Source organism: Aythya ferina, assembly GCF_964211825.1.
Source record: "Aythya ferina genome assembly, chromosome: 3".
NCBI classification, from domain to species: domain Eukaryota; kingdom Metazoa; phylum Chordata; class Aves; order Anseriformes; family Anatidae; genus Aythya; species Aythya ferina.
Genome location: NC_140298.1, coordinates 734061 through 751745, shown reverse-complemented (window position 1 = coordinate 751745; position 17685 = coordinate 734061). Strand labels below are relative to the sequence as shown.

General features: G+C 35.5%; 1 protein-coding gene across 7 annotated transcripts in view; it reads left to right on the top strand.

Moving 5' to 3' along the window:
* The window catches only part of RALGAPA2 (Ral GTPase activating protein catalytic subunit alpha 2), a 141596-nt gene that overhangs the window by 27907 nt on the left and 96004 nt on the right, over positions 1–17685 (top strand). For 4 of the 7 annotated variants that reach the window (XM_084514277.1, XM_084514278.1, XM_084514279.1 and 1 more), the window contains 13 exons: positions 393–450; positions 3558–3601; positions 4504–4678; positions 5203–5318; positions 6168–6306; positions 7685–7884; positions 9559–9789; positions 12167–12340; positions 13270–13407; positions 14269–14417; positions 14846–14957; positions 15667–15904; positions 16480–16644. In XM_084514277.1, the coding sequence (XP_084370403.1) occupies positions 393–450; positions 3558–3601; positions 4504–4678; positions 5203–5318; positions 6168–6306; positions 7685–7884; positions 9559–9789; positions 12167–12340; positions 13270–13407; positions 14269–14417; positions 14846–14957; positions 15667–15904; positions 16480–16644 (1939 nt within the window). Of the gene's footprint in view, positions 1–377; positions 451–1449; positions 1553–3557; positions 3602–4503; positions 4679–5202; positions 5319–6167; positions 6307–7684; positions 7885–9558; positions 9790–12166; positions 12341–13269; positions 13408–14268; positions 14418–14845; positions 14958–15666; positions 15905–16479; positions 16645–17685 lie in introns of those variants that run through there. The other 3 variants (XM_084514276.1, XM_084514280.1, XM_084514281.1) reach the window with 3 other exon arrangements.

Here is a 17685-nt window from a genome sequence, read left to right as displayed (position 1 = left end):
GAATGTATCAATCTAACAGCAGTCATTACTAGACACTTCAGAAAAATGTAACCCAAAGTGAGCCTCTTAGAAGAAAATTTTACCTGTAACTTCTTCCTTATAATTCAGTTTATATTCTGAAATGCTGGGGCATTCCAAGACAGGGGGAAGGTAAAAGCAACTCATGCCAGTGCCATGGTATTGATTCAGGACTGTTCCAAGTACCTTTCTCCGTAACAAGAGAGTAAAGTAATGGGCAGCAGTTCTGATTACAATAGGTATCTGCTTTCTGTTGTGTTCTCTCTCTCTGTATGTTACCATTTCATTTATGTTTTGTGTATTAGTTTGTCTGTATCCTCTGAATGAGCCAGTTTATTATGGAAAATTTGACTATTTAGTTTTGTTTCCTGCAGAAAATATTGCAGCTACTACCTGAGAGGATTTTTTATCGATGGCATTTTCGCAGTATAGGTAAGAAGGAATGGTTTAAAAATATTCTAGTAAAAATAAAGTCAATGTTTTCTGTAGTCACTTAACTGGTTCCGCAAGTCCTGTAAACCACAGACTCGCTTCATTTTATGCGATACACAAATTGTACTTCTGTATGAGATTTGCAGCTGAAAATTCTTGAAACATCTGGAAAATCTGTTTACCTGCTAAGATAGCTAGCTCTGTGTGTTCTTTGTTTTGTGTGGTTTTGGTTGCTTGCTTCACTTTTATTTTTGCATGAAAGCTCTTGGATTTTTTTTTACCTTTGGATGTACATGGGTCCTCTTCCCTTTCATCTCTTTCTAGCTACTAGATGATGAGGGATTTAAATCAGCACACCTTTTCCTAATTAGGTCTCCATTTGCATTCACAGACTAACACCAAAAATCAAGACTGAGGAGGGTTATGGAATCTATATTTGACGCTCTTTCAAATTTGCATTGTGACAATCTTTCACGAGTGATCGTGTGTGAGATTGCCCATACAAGTTCATAGTAGTAAAGATCATTCTTTGTGTAAAAATACATGTTGAACTTGAACCTTGTCTCCTTTTGGAAATATATTCTGTAACATTTCTGCTGTGAATTGGTGGCTGTTCAGTAGTTGAGCAGAGGCTGTGCTAAATGAAACGTGAACCATTGGACTGCTGCAGTAGATAAGTGCTTAATTTCTTCTGTGATATTCCTGTGATATTATTCTCTGGGCAGTTTAGATCATTAATATTTGTGTCGCACTCAGTTATCACACTGTGGCAATTAAAGAGGAATTTTGTGGTTTAGTGCAAGAATGGTAAAGCAAAGAGATTAAGGACAAAAGTATAAACTTCTTAGGAGCTCTTTTTTTTTAATATATTTTCTGAGCAGCCCACAGTTTGTTGGCCTTTTAAAGTGGGATTCTGAGCACAGTATGTCTGCAAGTCTGGCCCCAGCTGTCCCAGTGATCCTTCATTTAATGGAGGAGTTGCCAAGCACCACGTTGCAATATTGACGCTGGCCATGACAGCCATGAGATAGATACCTGTGGATGGCATACACTTCGTCAAACCAAGAGGCTATCCTCTTTGTCTGCGCTCCATGGTATTCCAGTACGTATTCTGGGTGCTGGAGCAAGGGAGGGAATGGGAGGAGTCCAACAGAGAGAAGTCTCGGAACTGGTAAAGCTCTGCTTCTTTCTCTTACTCCCCTGACCATTTTGCATGCTTCATAGGCAAGTATTTTGTAGAAAACCTCATAAACATAGAACTGGAGGATGCATTGCAACTCATGCATAGAAACAACAGACTGAAGTTGTCACCTTAGTTAAGGCACTCAGAGTGCTTGGCTTACAACTTCATTTATGACTTTAACACAGGCTTTGTTTGGTCACTTGTGAATTTCAGAAATAAGAAAAGCAGGACTAATTTTTCTGAACTTTTTTTTTTAGGTTTTCTTGTAGGTAGTATAGGGATTTTGAGTAGATCTTAAAATTATATTCTAAAAATGCTGAGGGGAAAAAGTTTAACTGTCTTTTTTTTTCAAGGTAGTTAATTTTCTAATTATTTAAATGTTCCCTGTGGCCTGAGGTGCTCTTGTAATGAATATTTTGGCCCTGAGATCATGTACAGGAGACAGAAAGAAAAATTTATTCCTCTCCTAATTTGACCAGATTGAATAAATTAGAGTCAAATGGGTGCAGAAATACTGAAAGGTAAAATACTTTAATTTTGATAGTCAAAACAATTTGTAATCCACTGAAGTAGTTTAACTTGATTTCCTCTGAACTAAAAATCTTTGATTCATTACTACTGTGAAAATTCTGCTTCTGAGTGCTACCAAACTGGTCACAATATTTTGTCTTGCTGTTTGTTAAAGGAAATAGGACAAATTATGCTGCTTTGGGAGGAGAGGGGGCATATATTTCTTCTATGTAGTACTTTTGTTGGTTAGTTGGTTTGGTTTCCAGCACCATTTCATCAGCTGCAATGTGTTTTCTCAGAACAATGCATTTGCTGTTGCAGAAGAAATAATGAGTTGAAGTTAAAGGTCAGGGCAAGGGCTATTCTCACATTTCCAGTTAGCACTGACAAAAATAAAAGGAGACATTTGTTTGACTACTTTACTTCCATTTCATCTGACTTAGTCTAGAACAAATTGTTTTTTAGTCAGTTGTTTCATAGATAATATATTCTTTATATTTATGCTCCTCTTGAATAGTCATATTTGGATAGATTTACATCTGTGTTCAGTAAATGAGCTAAAGGATGTGGTGTTGCAATTATTTGCAAGTGTGCCTTGTGATTTGCTTTTTGCTTAATATGTGAGTTAATATGTATTTGCTATATATGTTAATAATTTAAAATTGTGAAATAGTGAATCTTGAGGTGTCACATTTAAGTAAGGCACATAATTCTCAAATCCAGGTGAAATAGCTGAGTGCTGCTTTATGTTATTTTTCTAAGAATTGGATTGAAAATGTTTTGTAACTAAAGCATTTGATGTATAAGATCTCTGATTTTAGATCAGATTTCTGAAGCTATGGATAGTTGACTGGGTATTTTTAAAACAAGAATAAAAATGTTTTGCAATTTTAATGTATATATATTTTTAATGGACATATACAATATCATACCGATTTCTAGCATTTTTTCTTATCATAATAGTCAATATTACTCTATTTGAATGCATTATTCCTATAAGTTGGACTTACTATGGTCCATTTGTTACTTTGCAGAAACTAATACATTTGCCTAAAATTTTAAATACACTTGTTTAAAGCATTTTCCCCAAACTAGCAGGTCAAAATTTTCTCTAGGTACTTTATTTTTCAATGAAAACAATTTGAGAAGATTATCATCTGACTAAAACCAAAGTACCTTGCTCTAAAGAGACATTATATTTGATGTTAAAGAACTATTTACCTGATGATGATGCTGATGGTTGTAAATTGATTCATTTTGTGTTTTCTCACTCAAGTTTTCTTACCAGTGAAGTAGATACATAGTAAATAGCATGAAAGTAGCTTTTTTTCTGTAGTGTTTTTTTAGAAAGCATTCTAGTAGAAAGTGACCATGTTAGTATCTGATATATGTCTATTTCATTTTTCTAATCCAGCGTCAATTTTGAAGAAACTTTTGCACACTGGAAACTCCCTCAAGGTATCTCTCTTTGATGATGCATCCTTATTTCTTTTTACTTTAAATTGTATGAAGCATATTACTTTACAGATTTTCAGTATCAATTTCTAAGATTGTTAGGCTTTGTAATTTTAATTATTCACCTTTTAATCACAAATTTTAATGTTGTAACTAGATTATTTTAATATTCGTATTATTTTTTTTGTTTTGCTATATAATAGCAGTTGTTCTGCTATTTTGTGACCTTTCTAAACTTACCCAAAGAAGGTAGAAACGTGTTTTGCTTAATTCTTCATCTTTCAGATCTCTCTAGCATTAAGTGCATTGTATTAAATACATTGGTTGCTTGTTTGCTAAATAGTTTTAAATCCACTTTTCTAAATAAATTACTAAAACTAAAATTGCATCTTGCATAATGAAAAAGAAGAAAGTAAATTTATGGAGTACTCTACCTTGGGTGGTTTGTTGCATCGTAATTTTCATGAGAATCTTCTGGTCCTGCTGATGCTGAAGACAGTGGCTTGCATGGGCTGTGTGGGGCCAGGATTTCAGGCTCGGCAGGGCTGGAGCAGGGGCAGCTTCCCGGCACGTTCCACTTGCTGCTGTTCTTCCTACACCGCTGGGCTGAGCTGCCTTTGACCCATCAGTCGGGGGAGCACAGCCATGGGATTTTGACCTCTAGCTGAAGTTGGGGCAGTAATATTGTCTCCTCAGAGTGCCACCACCTTGGTTACAGTTTGCTCCCGCCCTTCTCTGCTTTTGTTAAATTAGTGATGTGATTACTCATGGTATGACCGAAAGACTTGCTAGGACAGAATTTGAATGAATGTACTTGTCCTGCACTTTCTTAACTACTTAACTGTGTTACTGTACTTTCAAATTTGTTTTAATATTTTTTTTTCTACAAAATCATCCCCTTGTAGATAAGATGTGAAGGAATACGACTGTTTCTTCTCTGGCTTCAAGCACTTCAGACTAACTGTGCAGAAGAGCAGATATTAATATTTGCATGCCTTGTGCCTGGTTTTCCACCAATTATGTCCTCACGAGGTCCCTGTACACTAGATAACCTCATTAGTCCTCCTAATTCACCAGATGGTGAGTAAACTAACAGAATTCCTGTGCTAGGTGTTTTGCTTTCCCCCTTCCCCTGAAGTCATCATGGAGCTGTAGAGCTGCTTGCGGGAAAGATGTCACAAGGATGATGCAATTTGTCTTTGTAATTCAGAGATGGTTCAGATTTTGGTTTTGAAGGAGCTGTAGTGCCTTCAGGTCTTGTCATTTTGAGCTCAGAACAGTTGTGGGGATGTTTGGTTGTTTTTTGTTTTTTTTTTTTTGAATTGAGATGCAGTTACATGAACATGTTACTGCAAAATATGTTGTTATGTAGATTTACAATTTACTGGTTAACCTGCAGTGACTGTGTTAACCCTTCCAAACTGCAATAAATCAAAGGTTGGTGCTGTCCTCAGTTACATGTGGTGGGACTTGGCAAAAATAAGGGAAACCCAAGCAGTTTTGGCTTTGTGCAACTTATAAGCACATTAGTAATCATCAAATTGGTTTTATTTTTTCATTATTTTCAGGTTTTCTGTGTTTAACGCATTCTCCTTTTATTTCAGCTAAGATTTTTCCAGAAGAAATTACCCCACTTTTGCCAGCTGTTTCTGGAGAGAAAATTGCTGATGACCAAACCTGCTACTTTCTTCAGCTACTGTTAAAATATATGGTAATTCAGGTGCGGAGGATATAATGTTTTTAACTATTCATGTTTGAAGGACTGTATAGTGTTAGAACATCATTTGCACTGTTTCTGTACAGAGCTGCTCTTGTGCTTTTCCAGGAAGAAGCTGTTGTCTGCATTTTCTTTTTTCTTTTAACGGGAAAATCATCCCCAAGATATTTTTTTGTGTGCCATTTTTGGTAAAAATACTAAATTTTCTCAGAAATGTGAACAAAATTTATTAATGTTATCCAAACTTGCACACAGTTTTACTTCGCATCCATAAAGATTTCTCTTGAAATTACATGTATGATTCCTTGGCGTTGATCTGTTCAGGAACAAAAGAGTGCCTTTAAAAACGTAGATGTCAGCCTCTTCCTTGTCAATGGAAATTACTTGTGCCTCGAGTCAAGTATCTCGAAGGAGTATTGCATATGTGTGTAGCTGTTTTAAACCTAGGCATTGGGTGTGTTTCTGATTAAAAACTTATTCGTGATGAAAGTGTAGCCCAGAGACATTCATAACTTTGTCTAAATTTACAGGTAAGAAGCAAGTTTGTTAAAAACATTAATACTGCATTTTTGGTGTTTCACTGCCTTAAAACAGCACAGATATGCTTACTTCTAATGAGCTTGCTTTGTTTGATGTGCTAGAGTCCTCATGGTAATATCCTATATTCTTACTGTTCTTATTGTAAAAAAAAATGGGACAGTGATAATTTTTCATCTTTCTTATTAAAACACAATTATTCATCTTACTTATTCTGTAGAACAGCATTTTGTCATCAGTGTGGAATGCTTCTCAGTAGAAAATATTAATTTGAAACTTTTTTTGTGTTTCTTTCTTTTTAACTCCATGGCAAAGGCTGCAAGTTTGGAGTGGAAGAATAAGGAGAACCAAGACACTGGGTTTAAGTTTCTCTTTACCTTGTTTAGAAAATACTACCTTCCACACTTGTTTCCATCTTTTACAAAGCTAACTAACCTCTACAAACCTGTTCTAGGTAAGCAGTGAATTTTGTCTTTTAAATAGAAAAATAATTAATGGTGACTGTTTTCAGTAGCATCTCTGTTATCTAGTGGCATACTACTACAGTTCTGGTGAATAAGGATTTTTCCTCTCTTTTCTCTTGATTTGATTTTTTTCCTAGTACAACTTTTAATTTTTGCGATAGTCCAGGAGGTTGCTGCTGTTCATTGCTGCCTATGGGCTGGCCAGGTTCTTCTTTCCTAAGAAGAATCTGTAAATGTTTCCTTAAAATACACATGCATAGCATTTATATCAAGTGAACAAGGACTTGATGTAACTGTGATGTGCAATCGAGACAGAACATGCTCTCTGACAGGGTTTTTTAAAGAAATTTCCCTAAGTGTGAGGAAGCAGCTAACTTAAAGTTTTTCTTATTTTACTTCTTGTTTCCTTGAAAAGAATAAAATGAACATGAAGGGACAAATGGAAGGAAACAGATGTAGCTATGAAAGAAACAATGAGCTAGTTTGCGTTGCTAGAAGTATCTCTAGGAAGCACAGCTGTAGGATTAAAAGCATGTTATTTTAGGAATGCTTACATTTTTCTTTGACCTTTTGCTAATGTTCTATTGAATTATATATTAGAGTCAATAGGAGCATTGTTGTTAATACTCACCTGATGTACTGCAACCTTGTTTTCGTCATCCTTCCCCTCCCTCCTCTGACTTGTAGCTCCCGTCCTTTGCAATTTAGTGTCTAAAGTCACCTCTGTGCCACTTCAACTGCGTTGCTGACAGCTAGAGCACAGTCCTTCCCTGTTTTTCAGCTGTATACAAGTGATTTTTTTCCCTCAAATCTATGCCTATGAGTTAATTATGACACACCCAGTCTCCCTTTGTCAATCTTCCACTTCTTCCCATGCATTTTCTTTCTTTTATTTCAGCTTGTGCCATGCTCTTTGCACCTGACTAATATCTCTTTTCCATGTGCTAAATGCCCTTTTTCTTCTTAATCTTTTTACTATCGAGTGTTCTTGAAACACCTTCTCTGTCTACATTACCAATAAAACTCTGAAAGTTATAAAATTAACTTATGTTGCAGAAGGAATAGTTCTTCGTTTCAGATTTTACCTTTCTACTTGCAGTCCTTCTCTTTTGCTTTCCTTTGTTTTGCCTGATACAATTTATGAACTTCAAGAGAGATTTGTGCTTTTATTCTCTTGCTTTTCTTTAGAATTAATAAAATTATGAATATAAGCGTTAATATAATAAAAATAGTAAGTCATTGCATCTGTTATTTCATATGGACAAAATGTTGTTGGTGACATGTTCGATGCATTTAACTGAAGTCTGGAAGCAATTACAGTTTTTTAATATTAAATTTTCTTTACATCTTCTCTTCTTATCTCACCAGATATTCCTGATATAAGACCAAGACCAGTATACATTACTGCAACACGAAACAATGAAAATGTCTATAGCACAAAAATTCCATATATGGCAGCTCGAGTTGTTTTTATTAAGTGGCTTGTTACCTTCTTTCTTGAAAAGAAATATTTAACTGCTGTTCAGAATACAAAAAATGGAGGAGAAATGCTCCCTAAAATTATTCAGGTGTGCTTTAAAGTTTTCATTTTTTTTATTTTGCTTGCATATGTGCTAGAAACCTTGCAAATGATCACAATACACTGACAACTGAAAGAAGAAAGAAATGCAGTTTCCCAGTGAATAAATTATGTACTCGTAAATTCATTATTTTTTTTTCTTTGATAAAGGAGGGAGTCTTCAAGGGAATCCCTTTAGTAATTTATTAGTATTTTTTATTCTCATAGGTATTTAACTTAACAGCATCATCAGTATTATCTTTAGACTTTTGGAATTTAATCTGTAAACTGTCAAATTTATTTGTGGCATAGACCGTTTTCCAGTAACATCAAAAGCCATTTTGTTTTACTCTTGATTATAGCAGCTCTTTCAATGAGATAACAGAAAAATATTTTACTTTCAAATTGCTGGTTGAGATTTCTGTAGGATTAGGGATTTAAGATTAATCTTGCAGAAATAAATTGTTTTAAGAGACTCTCCAGCTTCCCATTACAAATCTAGAATCAATGTCAATTCTATATTCTTCTCTTGAATTGTAGGTCAGTGTCACATCTGGATTGAGTGGAAAAGCATTTATTAACTCTGAAAGTCAAAATGCATATTTTCATGTTACTTGCTTTTGAAGTTTGTAGTTTGTTTTGAAGTGCAGAATTTTGAAACCCTGGAACAGCTAGATGTAGCTTACTTACTACAAGCACTTTTTATTATTATTATTTTTTCTCGTTGGAATTTACACCTTCTGTATAAATAGTTGCTGTACCATTGCAACTGACATACCCTGGAAAATGAATTTTTTTCTCTTCACTGAATTTTATAGAACACTAATACCAATTAGATATTTACGATACGTAAAGATATTGCTGCCCTCAAAATGGAAACTGGTCAAAAGTTATCACTTAGCTGCAGTAGTGTGTCAGCTTTTGGCACATGCTGACTTTAATGGTCTTAAATTTAACTGCCTGTAGCCTGTGCTTCACTGGTGTGGCAGGACTGTACAAAAACATTCATTATCAAAAGCAGTAGAAATGATATTGCTGCTCTGTTACTGCTCACTTTGACGAACAGGTGGCAGCCTTATTGAAGTAAACAAAAGCAGAACTGCATTTGGGCAATGCTTTCGGTTGGTGGAAGTGGGATTCTTTTTCTGGTAACTCAATTCAAGTTTTACTGACTGTCTTCTAAAGGCTAAGTCCTCTTTCTTCCCTGGACTGATCATTTTAGCCAGATATGGTTCAAGATGAAATGTTGGAAAAGACATGCAACACTATGGCAGAACAATGCCTGACAAAGAGCGGTTAGGAATGCCTAAGTGTACGAGCCATGTATAGAGCTGTGATCCATCTTTTCTCAAAAATCAAAGGGACTTGGAGATGTTTCTCCATTGTGTGTCCCTTCTTCCACTCCCACCACTGCATGTCTTCTTTTTTGTCTTAGGGAGTGGTTGACGAGTCAGTCAGTTGTGCTGGGCTGGGAGGACTCATAGAAAGTATATATCATATAGAGTACAAGAACAAATTCCTTCCTGTATCAAGAAGTAGATTGAAAGTTGCACTTCCTGGTGGCTAGAATCCCTGCATGCAGTGTGAATGAGTGTTGCTATCGTGAGTTCTGAGTTAAGTACCCCAGATTTTTGACATGCAGTACTCCAGTAAGTTAATTAGGCACATGTTTTCTTCTGTGTAGACTGTTGGTGTTGTAAATCAAGATAAAAACCCAGAGCTGGAAACTGGCGTGTCTTATGCAGGCGAGCAGGAGAGAAGCCATTCGAACAGCAGCACCTTGTCTGACCGACGGCTCAGTAGTTCCAGCCTCTGCAGCATCGAAGAGCAGCATCGAACTGTTTATGAGATGGTGCAGAGAATCCTCTTGTCCACACGAGGATATGTTAACTTTGTTAATGAGGTGTTTCGACAGGTACGTGTGGATGTGTAGTTGCTGTTACATGATTTTTTAAAAAGGAAATGTCATCATCATTAGAAAGAACACTGAAGGCTGCTGGTCAGATAACTGGTCAAATGATGTTAATCACATGAGCACACACTTATTTTGGATTCCTTCCTAGGTCTATTTTTAATGATGAAGTAAAAAAATTCTGTGGGAACTGAAACTTGTTGCTGATGCTAAGTAGCAATTAGTCATACTTGAATTTGACACTTTATTAGCTTGCTATTTGAAATAGTAAGATTCTAATTCCTGTGGTCAAAGACAGCATTTAACGTCTGTTTGGACATTATTGATTGCTTCTGCTCGTACTCTTTACTTTGACATCTTTTGTATTGTTTGGGATAAAAATACATGATCTACTGGCAATTCACCTTCTTTAGATGTGTTATCAAGGCAGCAGTTGGTTGAAACATCAGTTTTAGGTCACATAAATTTAGAGGAGACACCGTGCAGAAGACGAGTGAGCACACATGCTTTACTGAAAGTGTTTTGTGTGGCACAGTGTAAGAACTTGTACAAGTGCTTTTTGTGGGATGGATGTGATTTTGACAGGGAGTGTTTTGTGTATGTTGGGAACCTCTGTGGTATGCTGCCGTCTCCTGGTGTTTGTTCAAAGTGTCTGTAAAGTTAGACCAGCTTAGACCAGCTTCCAGGGAACAAAGGCTAGTACGATGCAGCACTTTTATCTTTATTAAATATGGCCAGTGTTCAGTAACTGAAGCAGATAATAATAGCACTTGGATCTTTTCTGTGTTTATCTCTCCCTTAGAGGAATCTCACTAGTCCCTATGAATTATGGAATGCTTTATAAACATACATATGTATACATATATATATATTATTCTTTCTACCTTACTTCTCAGCCTTACAGAAAGCATTTTATTTTTTTTTGTAGTAGTCATTCATCCCATAGATGAGCTGTTGTTTTTCTAATAGTCTAGCAATTGTCTTTTGGCTTTTTCAGTTTCTGCATCTTTAATAACTTGACAGTGTCCGTGAAGACATTTTCAGAAATTTCACTTATAATTGTTGAATGACGTATATAAGCTTGCTTTTGATAACCCTTTAATTTCTGTAGACTATTAGTTGAAAACCCCATTAAGCTGTTGGATGTTGTACTTCGTGCTGACTAGAGAAAGGGAAATGTACTATATGATGCAAAGATTTCCACCAACCTGAGCAAGATACCCTTTTAATGTTTTGTGGCTAAAATGGTTATGGGAAGACATGCCATCAGTGTGTATTCTGAAATGCAATGCTATAGTTTTTGTCCCTGTTAACTATGGAGAGCAGGTAATCTCTTCACAGTTGGAAGAGATTTTTTTTTAATTTGAAAAATGGATTTCAGTCTTTTTCAGTGTCTTTGTAATATAGTACATAGTAATGCCAAAATAGAAGCATTTTGTCTTGACCAAATACAATTTGTTTTCTACCAGATAAAATTTTTATATATTGATTTCTGTGCCAGTTCTCTGTAGTCCAAAGGTTTTCCAGTGGTTGGTGCTAGTATGTAGTGAGATTTGTTTTTTAAAGTCTATGAATTTTTCTGTGATCAGATGAAATTTATAGCAAAACAATGAATAATACTCAGCCAATAAAAATATCTAGACATTTTTCACAGTTTAGTGAGTGTGTAATTTCTTAGGACTTAAAATATTGGAAGAGGCTAACACACATTACTGTAGACATGTGGTTTTTTAGATGCCTAAAACCAACAGAAATATGGGAAAGCAGGTGGTATGGTCTTTGAAAGCTTTCGAAGTGGACATCTTTACAGAATGGTTCCAAATACTGACATTGGGTAGCAAGATGAAAGTAAATTCATTATTTTGATTTTTGACTTTTATCAGAAAACGATCAAATGCCTGCCACTTCTGTCCTCATCATAATTTACTGTCTTGTCTTTACCTACACTTGCTGAAATGGCATTTCATATCATATACTGGTGATGTAATTTGAAGTCAGCTTCTTCAGAAAGTGCAGTGTGGTATCCAAGTTTAGCCTGCCAGGCCTCTCTGGCTTAGTAACAACTTGTGCGATGAATCCACCCAAAGTTAGAGAACTTGGTATGAACAAAACCACCTCTTTTTTATTGTTTGAACAAATAAAACATGGAAGTCACTTGAAGTTAATGCTTACAGAATTGTGAAATCCCACACTGCTGTAGGTATATGCATATGTTGTTGATTAACCATAGCTCCTAGTACAGACATAAATGTAAAAAACGCATTTCCTTTCTTTTTCTGAGTTATGTTATTTATGGGTGATGATGCTGCGTGTGTGTTTATATATGCATGAATTGCTGTGCCCAAATATATATAGTAAAAGTAGTTAACTTTAAATTCAGGCTTTTTTGTTGCCTTCTTCTGATATATCTGCAACGCGAAAAGTGGTTAAGGTCTATAGAAAGTGGATATTACAAGAGAAGCCTGTGTTCATGGAGGAGCCAGACAAAAAGGAAAACAGAGAGGATACTGTTGTCAGCTTAGAGGATTCATCAGTGCAAACGGATGGTAAACATGTATGGTATCAGTTATTTACATTATTTTGTTTGCTGCAAAGCATTATTTATCTTTTAATTTTTCTCTGTAAAATTTAAGTAAAAATTTAAGAAGTACAGAAAATCAGGATTAAAAAGTGCTTTATCTAAGGTGCACAAATCTAAAATATTACTGTGTTCAGTAGGCCTTACTGAGTGCAAAGAAAGATTGCAGCTCTTTGAAAAATAAAATTTCTTTATTATTCCCTTTCTATACAAATACTGTAGTAAGAATGTAATGGAAAAAAAATAATATATGCTGCAGTGTTAAAATTTACACTGTCTGTTGGCCTAGTGCATGTAGGTCTATTTAATTTCAGTGGTAATTATTTAAGAGTTTGAAAATATCTACTAATTTATATACACTTTATCAAAACTTTGGATCCTTAACTCTAGGAAATTAAATTATAGATAAAAATTCTGTGGCATCGTTTTTTTCATGTCCTGTAATGAATCATCAGTAAATGTTGACTTTGACACTGCCGTGCAAAACTAGTTAATGGGAATTATTTTTTCTACAAGGAAAGATGGTTCACTTCTTAAAATAGTAGTAAAAATTGTGATGTTTTGACAGATGATTTTCATAAAGAATTTATATTTTTTCCAGGCTTAAATTCAAATACTACTACAGTCAGTGACAACAAAATGTAATATAGAATATTTTGAATATAGAATACTTTGAAATAACATAGCTATTAGAAGTCTTATGAACCTTTAAATTCCATATGCTGTTTGCTTAGAATCTGTAAATATTCGACATTAATTCCTTGTTGAAATGGACATAGGACAATGTGACAGTTATCTCTTCCTGCTTTTGACATATGATACTGAAAATGATACTGAAATGATACTGAATAAATGTGGACATGTTCCTTTCTTCTTGGTCACTAACTGAATGATGTTTTTGAAAGCTTTCCTCTGACCACTCAGGACATAAGCGCTCATCCAGCTGGGGAAGAACATACTCCTTTACCAGTGCTGTTAACAGAGGATGTGTATTAGAAGACGAGGACAAAAATGTTAAAGCTGGTGCTCAAGCTGCATTACAGGTGTGCTGTATAGAGATTAGAAGGCTCTAAGAGTCATGGAGTCACTTTACTACATATTATTATATAGTCATATAAAACTTTATGATTAGAGCAATTTGTGAGGGTTCTAGGTTAGCACCCACACAGTGTTATGCAAACAGATGTGCTGAGCTCAGCACATGACAGCTCTCATTCTTGCCAATTATAGACACCCTGTATTGGGAATGGAAAAAGGGAGATATAGCTACAATGTGTAGTTCAATTATCATTTTCTGTGTTACTGAAAATAATGTTCTGCTTGCTTATATAAATTATAATTCCACATTTTGGTTGAAGAGCTTGTGTACAGGTCTTTCTGTAGTATGAAATTAAGGAAAGAAACTGTAGAGTTGATGGTTTTCATAATATACAATTTGGACTTCATTTTTATCTTTTTAAAAAAGCATATTAAACCATGCACCCATGTCCTAGAGCCAGATACCTATTTTAAGGTAAAGCTGCATTTTTTTTCTACTGTTGGTACTAGGAATTAGAACTGTACATTTGCTTCAGTGTACCTCATTTACTGAAAATATTGGTGACTGCTTAAGCATGTAATGCTGGGAAATGAGTAGCTGGAGGAATGGTGCTCTTGCCTGAGGGAATAGAATAGATACCTGCAAGACATAGACTATGTAACACATGCCTTTGTTGGGCATATAATGCTACCTGACTTTTTACCAGAATTATTTAGAAAAATAAAGCGGTATGTAAAACATGAAGTTTGCTCTAAGAAAAGTGAAAGGCTTGGCTAGAGGATGACAAGTATTTGGTTGTAAGTCTTTGACCTTTTTTTTAATTTTTCGACACTATTTAAACTGACTGTAAATGCCTGTCTTGAAGGTGTTCTTGACAAACTCTGCTAATGTTTTCTTATTGGAACCATGCACTGAAGTCCCTGTGCTTCTGAAGGAGCAAGTTGATGCTTGCAAGGCAGTTCTGAGCATTTTTAGGCGCATGATAATGGAACTATCAATGAATAAAAAGACATGGTAAGTTTATTATATTCTGCATCTAAGAGAAATATATCAACATTTAAAATTTATGGGAAAATTGTCAGGAGAGAGGGAGAGTGGACTTACTCAGGTGTAGATCTTGTTACACATCACAATTATGAATTCCATATGAACTGATTTGGGAGATTGTAGGTTCTGCCATGTCTTCATCATGATACTGTTTCATTTAAAGATTCTGGTCATTACTTCCATTCCTGGCTTCACCTTCTCAAAAATTAATTTTTACAGTCCACAACCAACTAGTGTTATTTTGCGAAAGTTCTGAAATCTTAGTGAGCGTGTAAGATCACATTCCCAACGTGTAAGACTTATTGAGAATTAAAAGTTTTTTCTGGTAGATGAAAATTAACAAGCATGTTTAATAACACATGTGAACAAAAAGTGCAATTTTATTTTGGAACCAGGGAACAGATGTTACAGATACTCCTCAGAATAACAGAAGCTGTGATGCAGAAGCCAAAAGAAAAACATATAAAGGATACGTTTGCTCAGAGCATGTCAGGGTTACTTTTTCGTGTAAGTATTTTTTGTGTACGTGTGACACCTGTTTTCAGTGCTGATTGCCCATAGTTTTGCTTAAGTAGTATTATGCAGTACTATACAACCTATTTTTAAAACATGAAATAAGTCTCGTTTGCAGTAATACAATTAATTCCAGCTGCCAGAAGCGGCTAATTTGATCAGTTCTTCAGGGCTCTGTTACAAACGATGGTAGCAAACACTTGTCTCAGTGTGGGATATTTTCAATGAGTTCCTCTAAAATGGGAGCTATATGTAAGTTTTTCTAGGAGGAAGTTCATCTGGCATCTCAAAACTAGGTCTTTTTAATGAGATGAAAATATCTGGTCATCATTGGTACATAATGTGGTCAGCTACAGTGTTGAAGCCTGAATGTCACAGGCATAGTTCAATCACTAATTATTTGGAAGGTATAGCAGGCAGTTCTGTTTTCTATCATTATTATATAAACAAAGTGTTGTTTCAGCTTACCTGGAAACATAAGATCACCTGAAACATATGTTTTGGAATTTTAAAATTTCCTTAGTAACTTTCACATATTTCTGGGAGTATTTTTTGATGAAAAGTATCTGTGCATAGTATCTGTGTGTCACTGATAATCAGTGCTAATGTGCAGGTTGGTGTTGAATTTAGCAGCATGTGAATTGGTGCATTGAATTAATTTCAGTAAAAATGCATGACCTATCACTTGTTTCTTTCCTCTCAGACCCTTATTGTGGCTTGGATCAGAGCAAATCTGAGCGTTTACATTTCTCGGGAGCTGTGGGATGAACTGCTCAGTGTTCTGTCTGCCCTGACTGACTGGGAGGAGCTGATAAACGAGTGGGCCAATATCATGGACTCTCTAACCGCAGTACTGGCAAGAACTGTGTATGGGGTAGAAATGACAAACTTACCCTTGGATAAACTCAGTGAACAAAAAGAAAAAAAGCAGAGAGGAAAGGGTTAGTCTCCATGCTTCAGTGCTTTTTGTATCAAACAAGTTAGATATTTAAGTTTAAAAATTAATTTAATCTAACATTAAATACCTCTCAATCCTAGTGTAAGAACCTTTAATCAAATTAAAGGTTCTTTAACCTTTAAATTTAGATTAATCAAATATAAAGTGCTTTGAATTTTTATATTCTCATCATTCACTGAGGTATGAAAGGTAATTGAGGTCGATAGATAGTAGCTATTTAGCGGATTCAGTATGCGTTCAAAATCAGTGTTTTCTCTAGAACAGTAATGAAACATGGTTTCTTGTGCTGTAGTCTGGCATAGTCATCAATGTCAAAATTCCTTTCCATGTAATTTCATCGAACTTTAATTACAGTTATTTGGCTGCATTTATATGCCACCTTGCAACTGATGCCCATAGCTGAATTTTTACTATCATTAAAAAAGAGTTACTCCTTCAACTATGCTGTTTTGAAGGTGAATATTTTTTTCACGTTGGAGTGCTTGTACCATTCATACTGTAGAAGAATACATGCCAAAGCATACGATGCTAGAAAAGTTTGTTTTCTTTATCTCTAAGGTGGCATTTTAGAGCCTCAGAAGACCGCTGTAGTTGGAAGATCTTTTTCATTAAGCTGGAAAAGTCATCCAGAAGTTGTAGAGCCAATGAGATTCAGAAGTGCTACCACCTCTGGAGCCCCAGGAGTTGAGAAAGCAAGAAATATTGTTCGTCAGAGAGCGACAGGTATAGACCATAACTAAATGTGTATGTTCCCAAACATTCAATAACACTTGAGTTTTAAATCAACCGTTGAGTTGTGACAGCTTGCAAAAATAGTGCAACTTAACTAAATGCCTAAACACAGATGTTTCATACCTATGTCTGGATGTCTGGAACACTACCACTATTTTGGAAAAAAGTCTCTAAAGCATTAGCTACCTTGGAAAGTGCTTTCTTGTAGCGTGATACAGAGTATTTAATCCACAAGTTATAAAAGGTCCACTTTCAGATCCCATTGGAGAGAGAGCTGCTCATCTCTATTACAAATTATGAGAAAAGTTGCCAACAGAGTACTGGATATAAAATGTAACATTTTGCTAATTTAGAGATGTTTTTCTCATTTTGATTTTTTTTCTCATTTCTCATTCTCATTTCTAGTTTTGAAAAATCTCACAGGTCCAACAATATTTTGAGTGCTTCTACCTTCCCATCATGTCTTAAGAGTCCAAAACCTTTCACATAATTTGTATCCGTTTCATCATCCTCTTCATAAATGTAGAAAGCAAGACTCAGTACCCCCAACACAGAGTCTGCAGGATAATTCAGCATGTAAGGAACATCAGGTCATCAGGTCTAAGCTCCTGCTCAAAGCAGGGTCAGCTGCCTGCTCGGACCAGAGTACTCAGGGCTTTATCCAGGCTGGAGCTAGGATCCCTAATTTTAAAAGCAAAAGCAGAGGTACCTGTATCTTTAGATTAACTTCTGAGAAGCACAGTAACCCACTTCTTGGATGAAAATGGATTATTTTCAGCAGAGATGAATGAATGGAAGAGGTAGTTAGTCTGAGGGTCAGGGGGTCAGGGTGGAGCATAGCTAACAGAGGGTAAGCTGAATAAGTTTTCTATTCTTCAGTTTTGAGCTGTATGTACTGCTACAGGTACTTCACTGAGAAGAAAAAAGGGTAAGTCAAAGTAGCCCATGAATGGTAATCACAAGCTGACAAAATGAAAGATTCCACTTTGTGGAATTGTGATTCAGAAATTACTGATTATTGTAATTACAGTG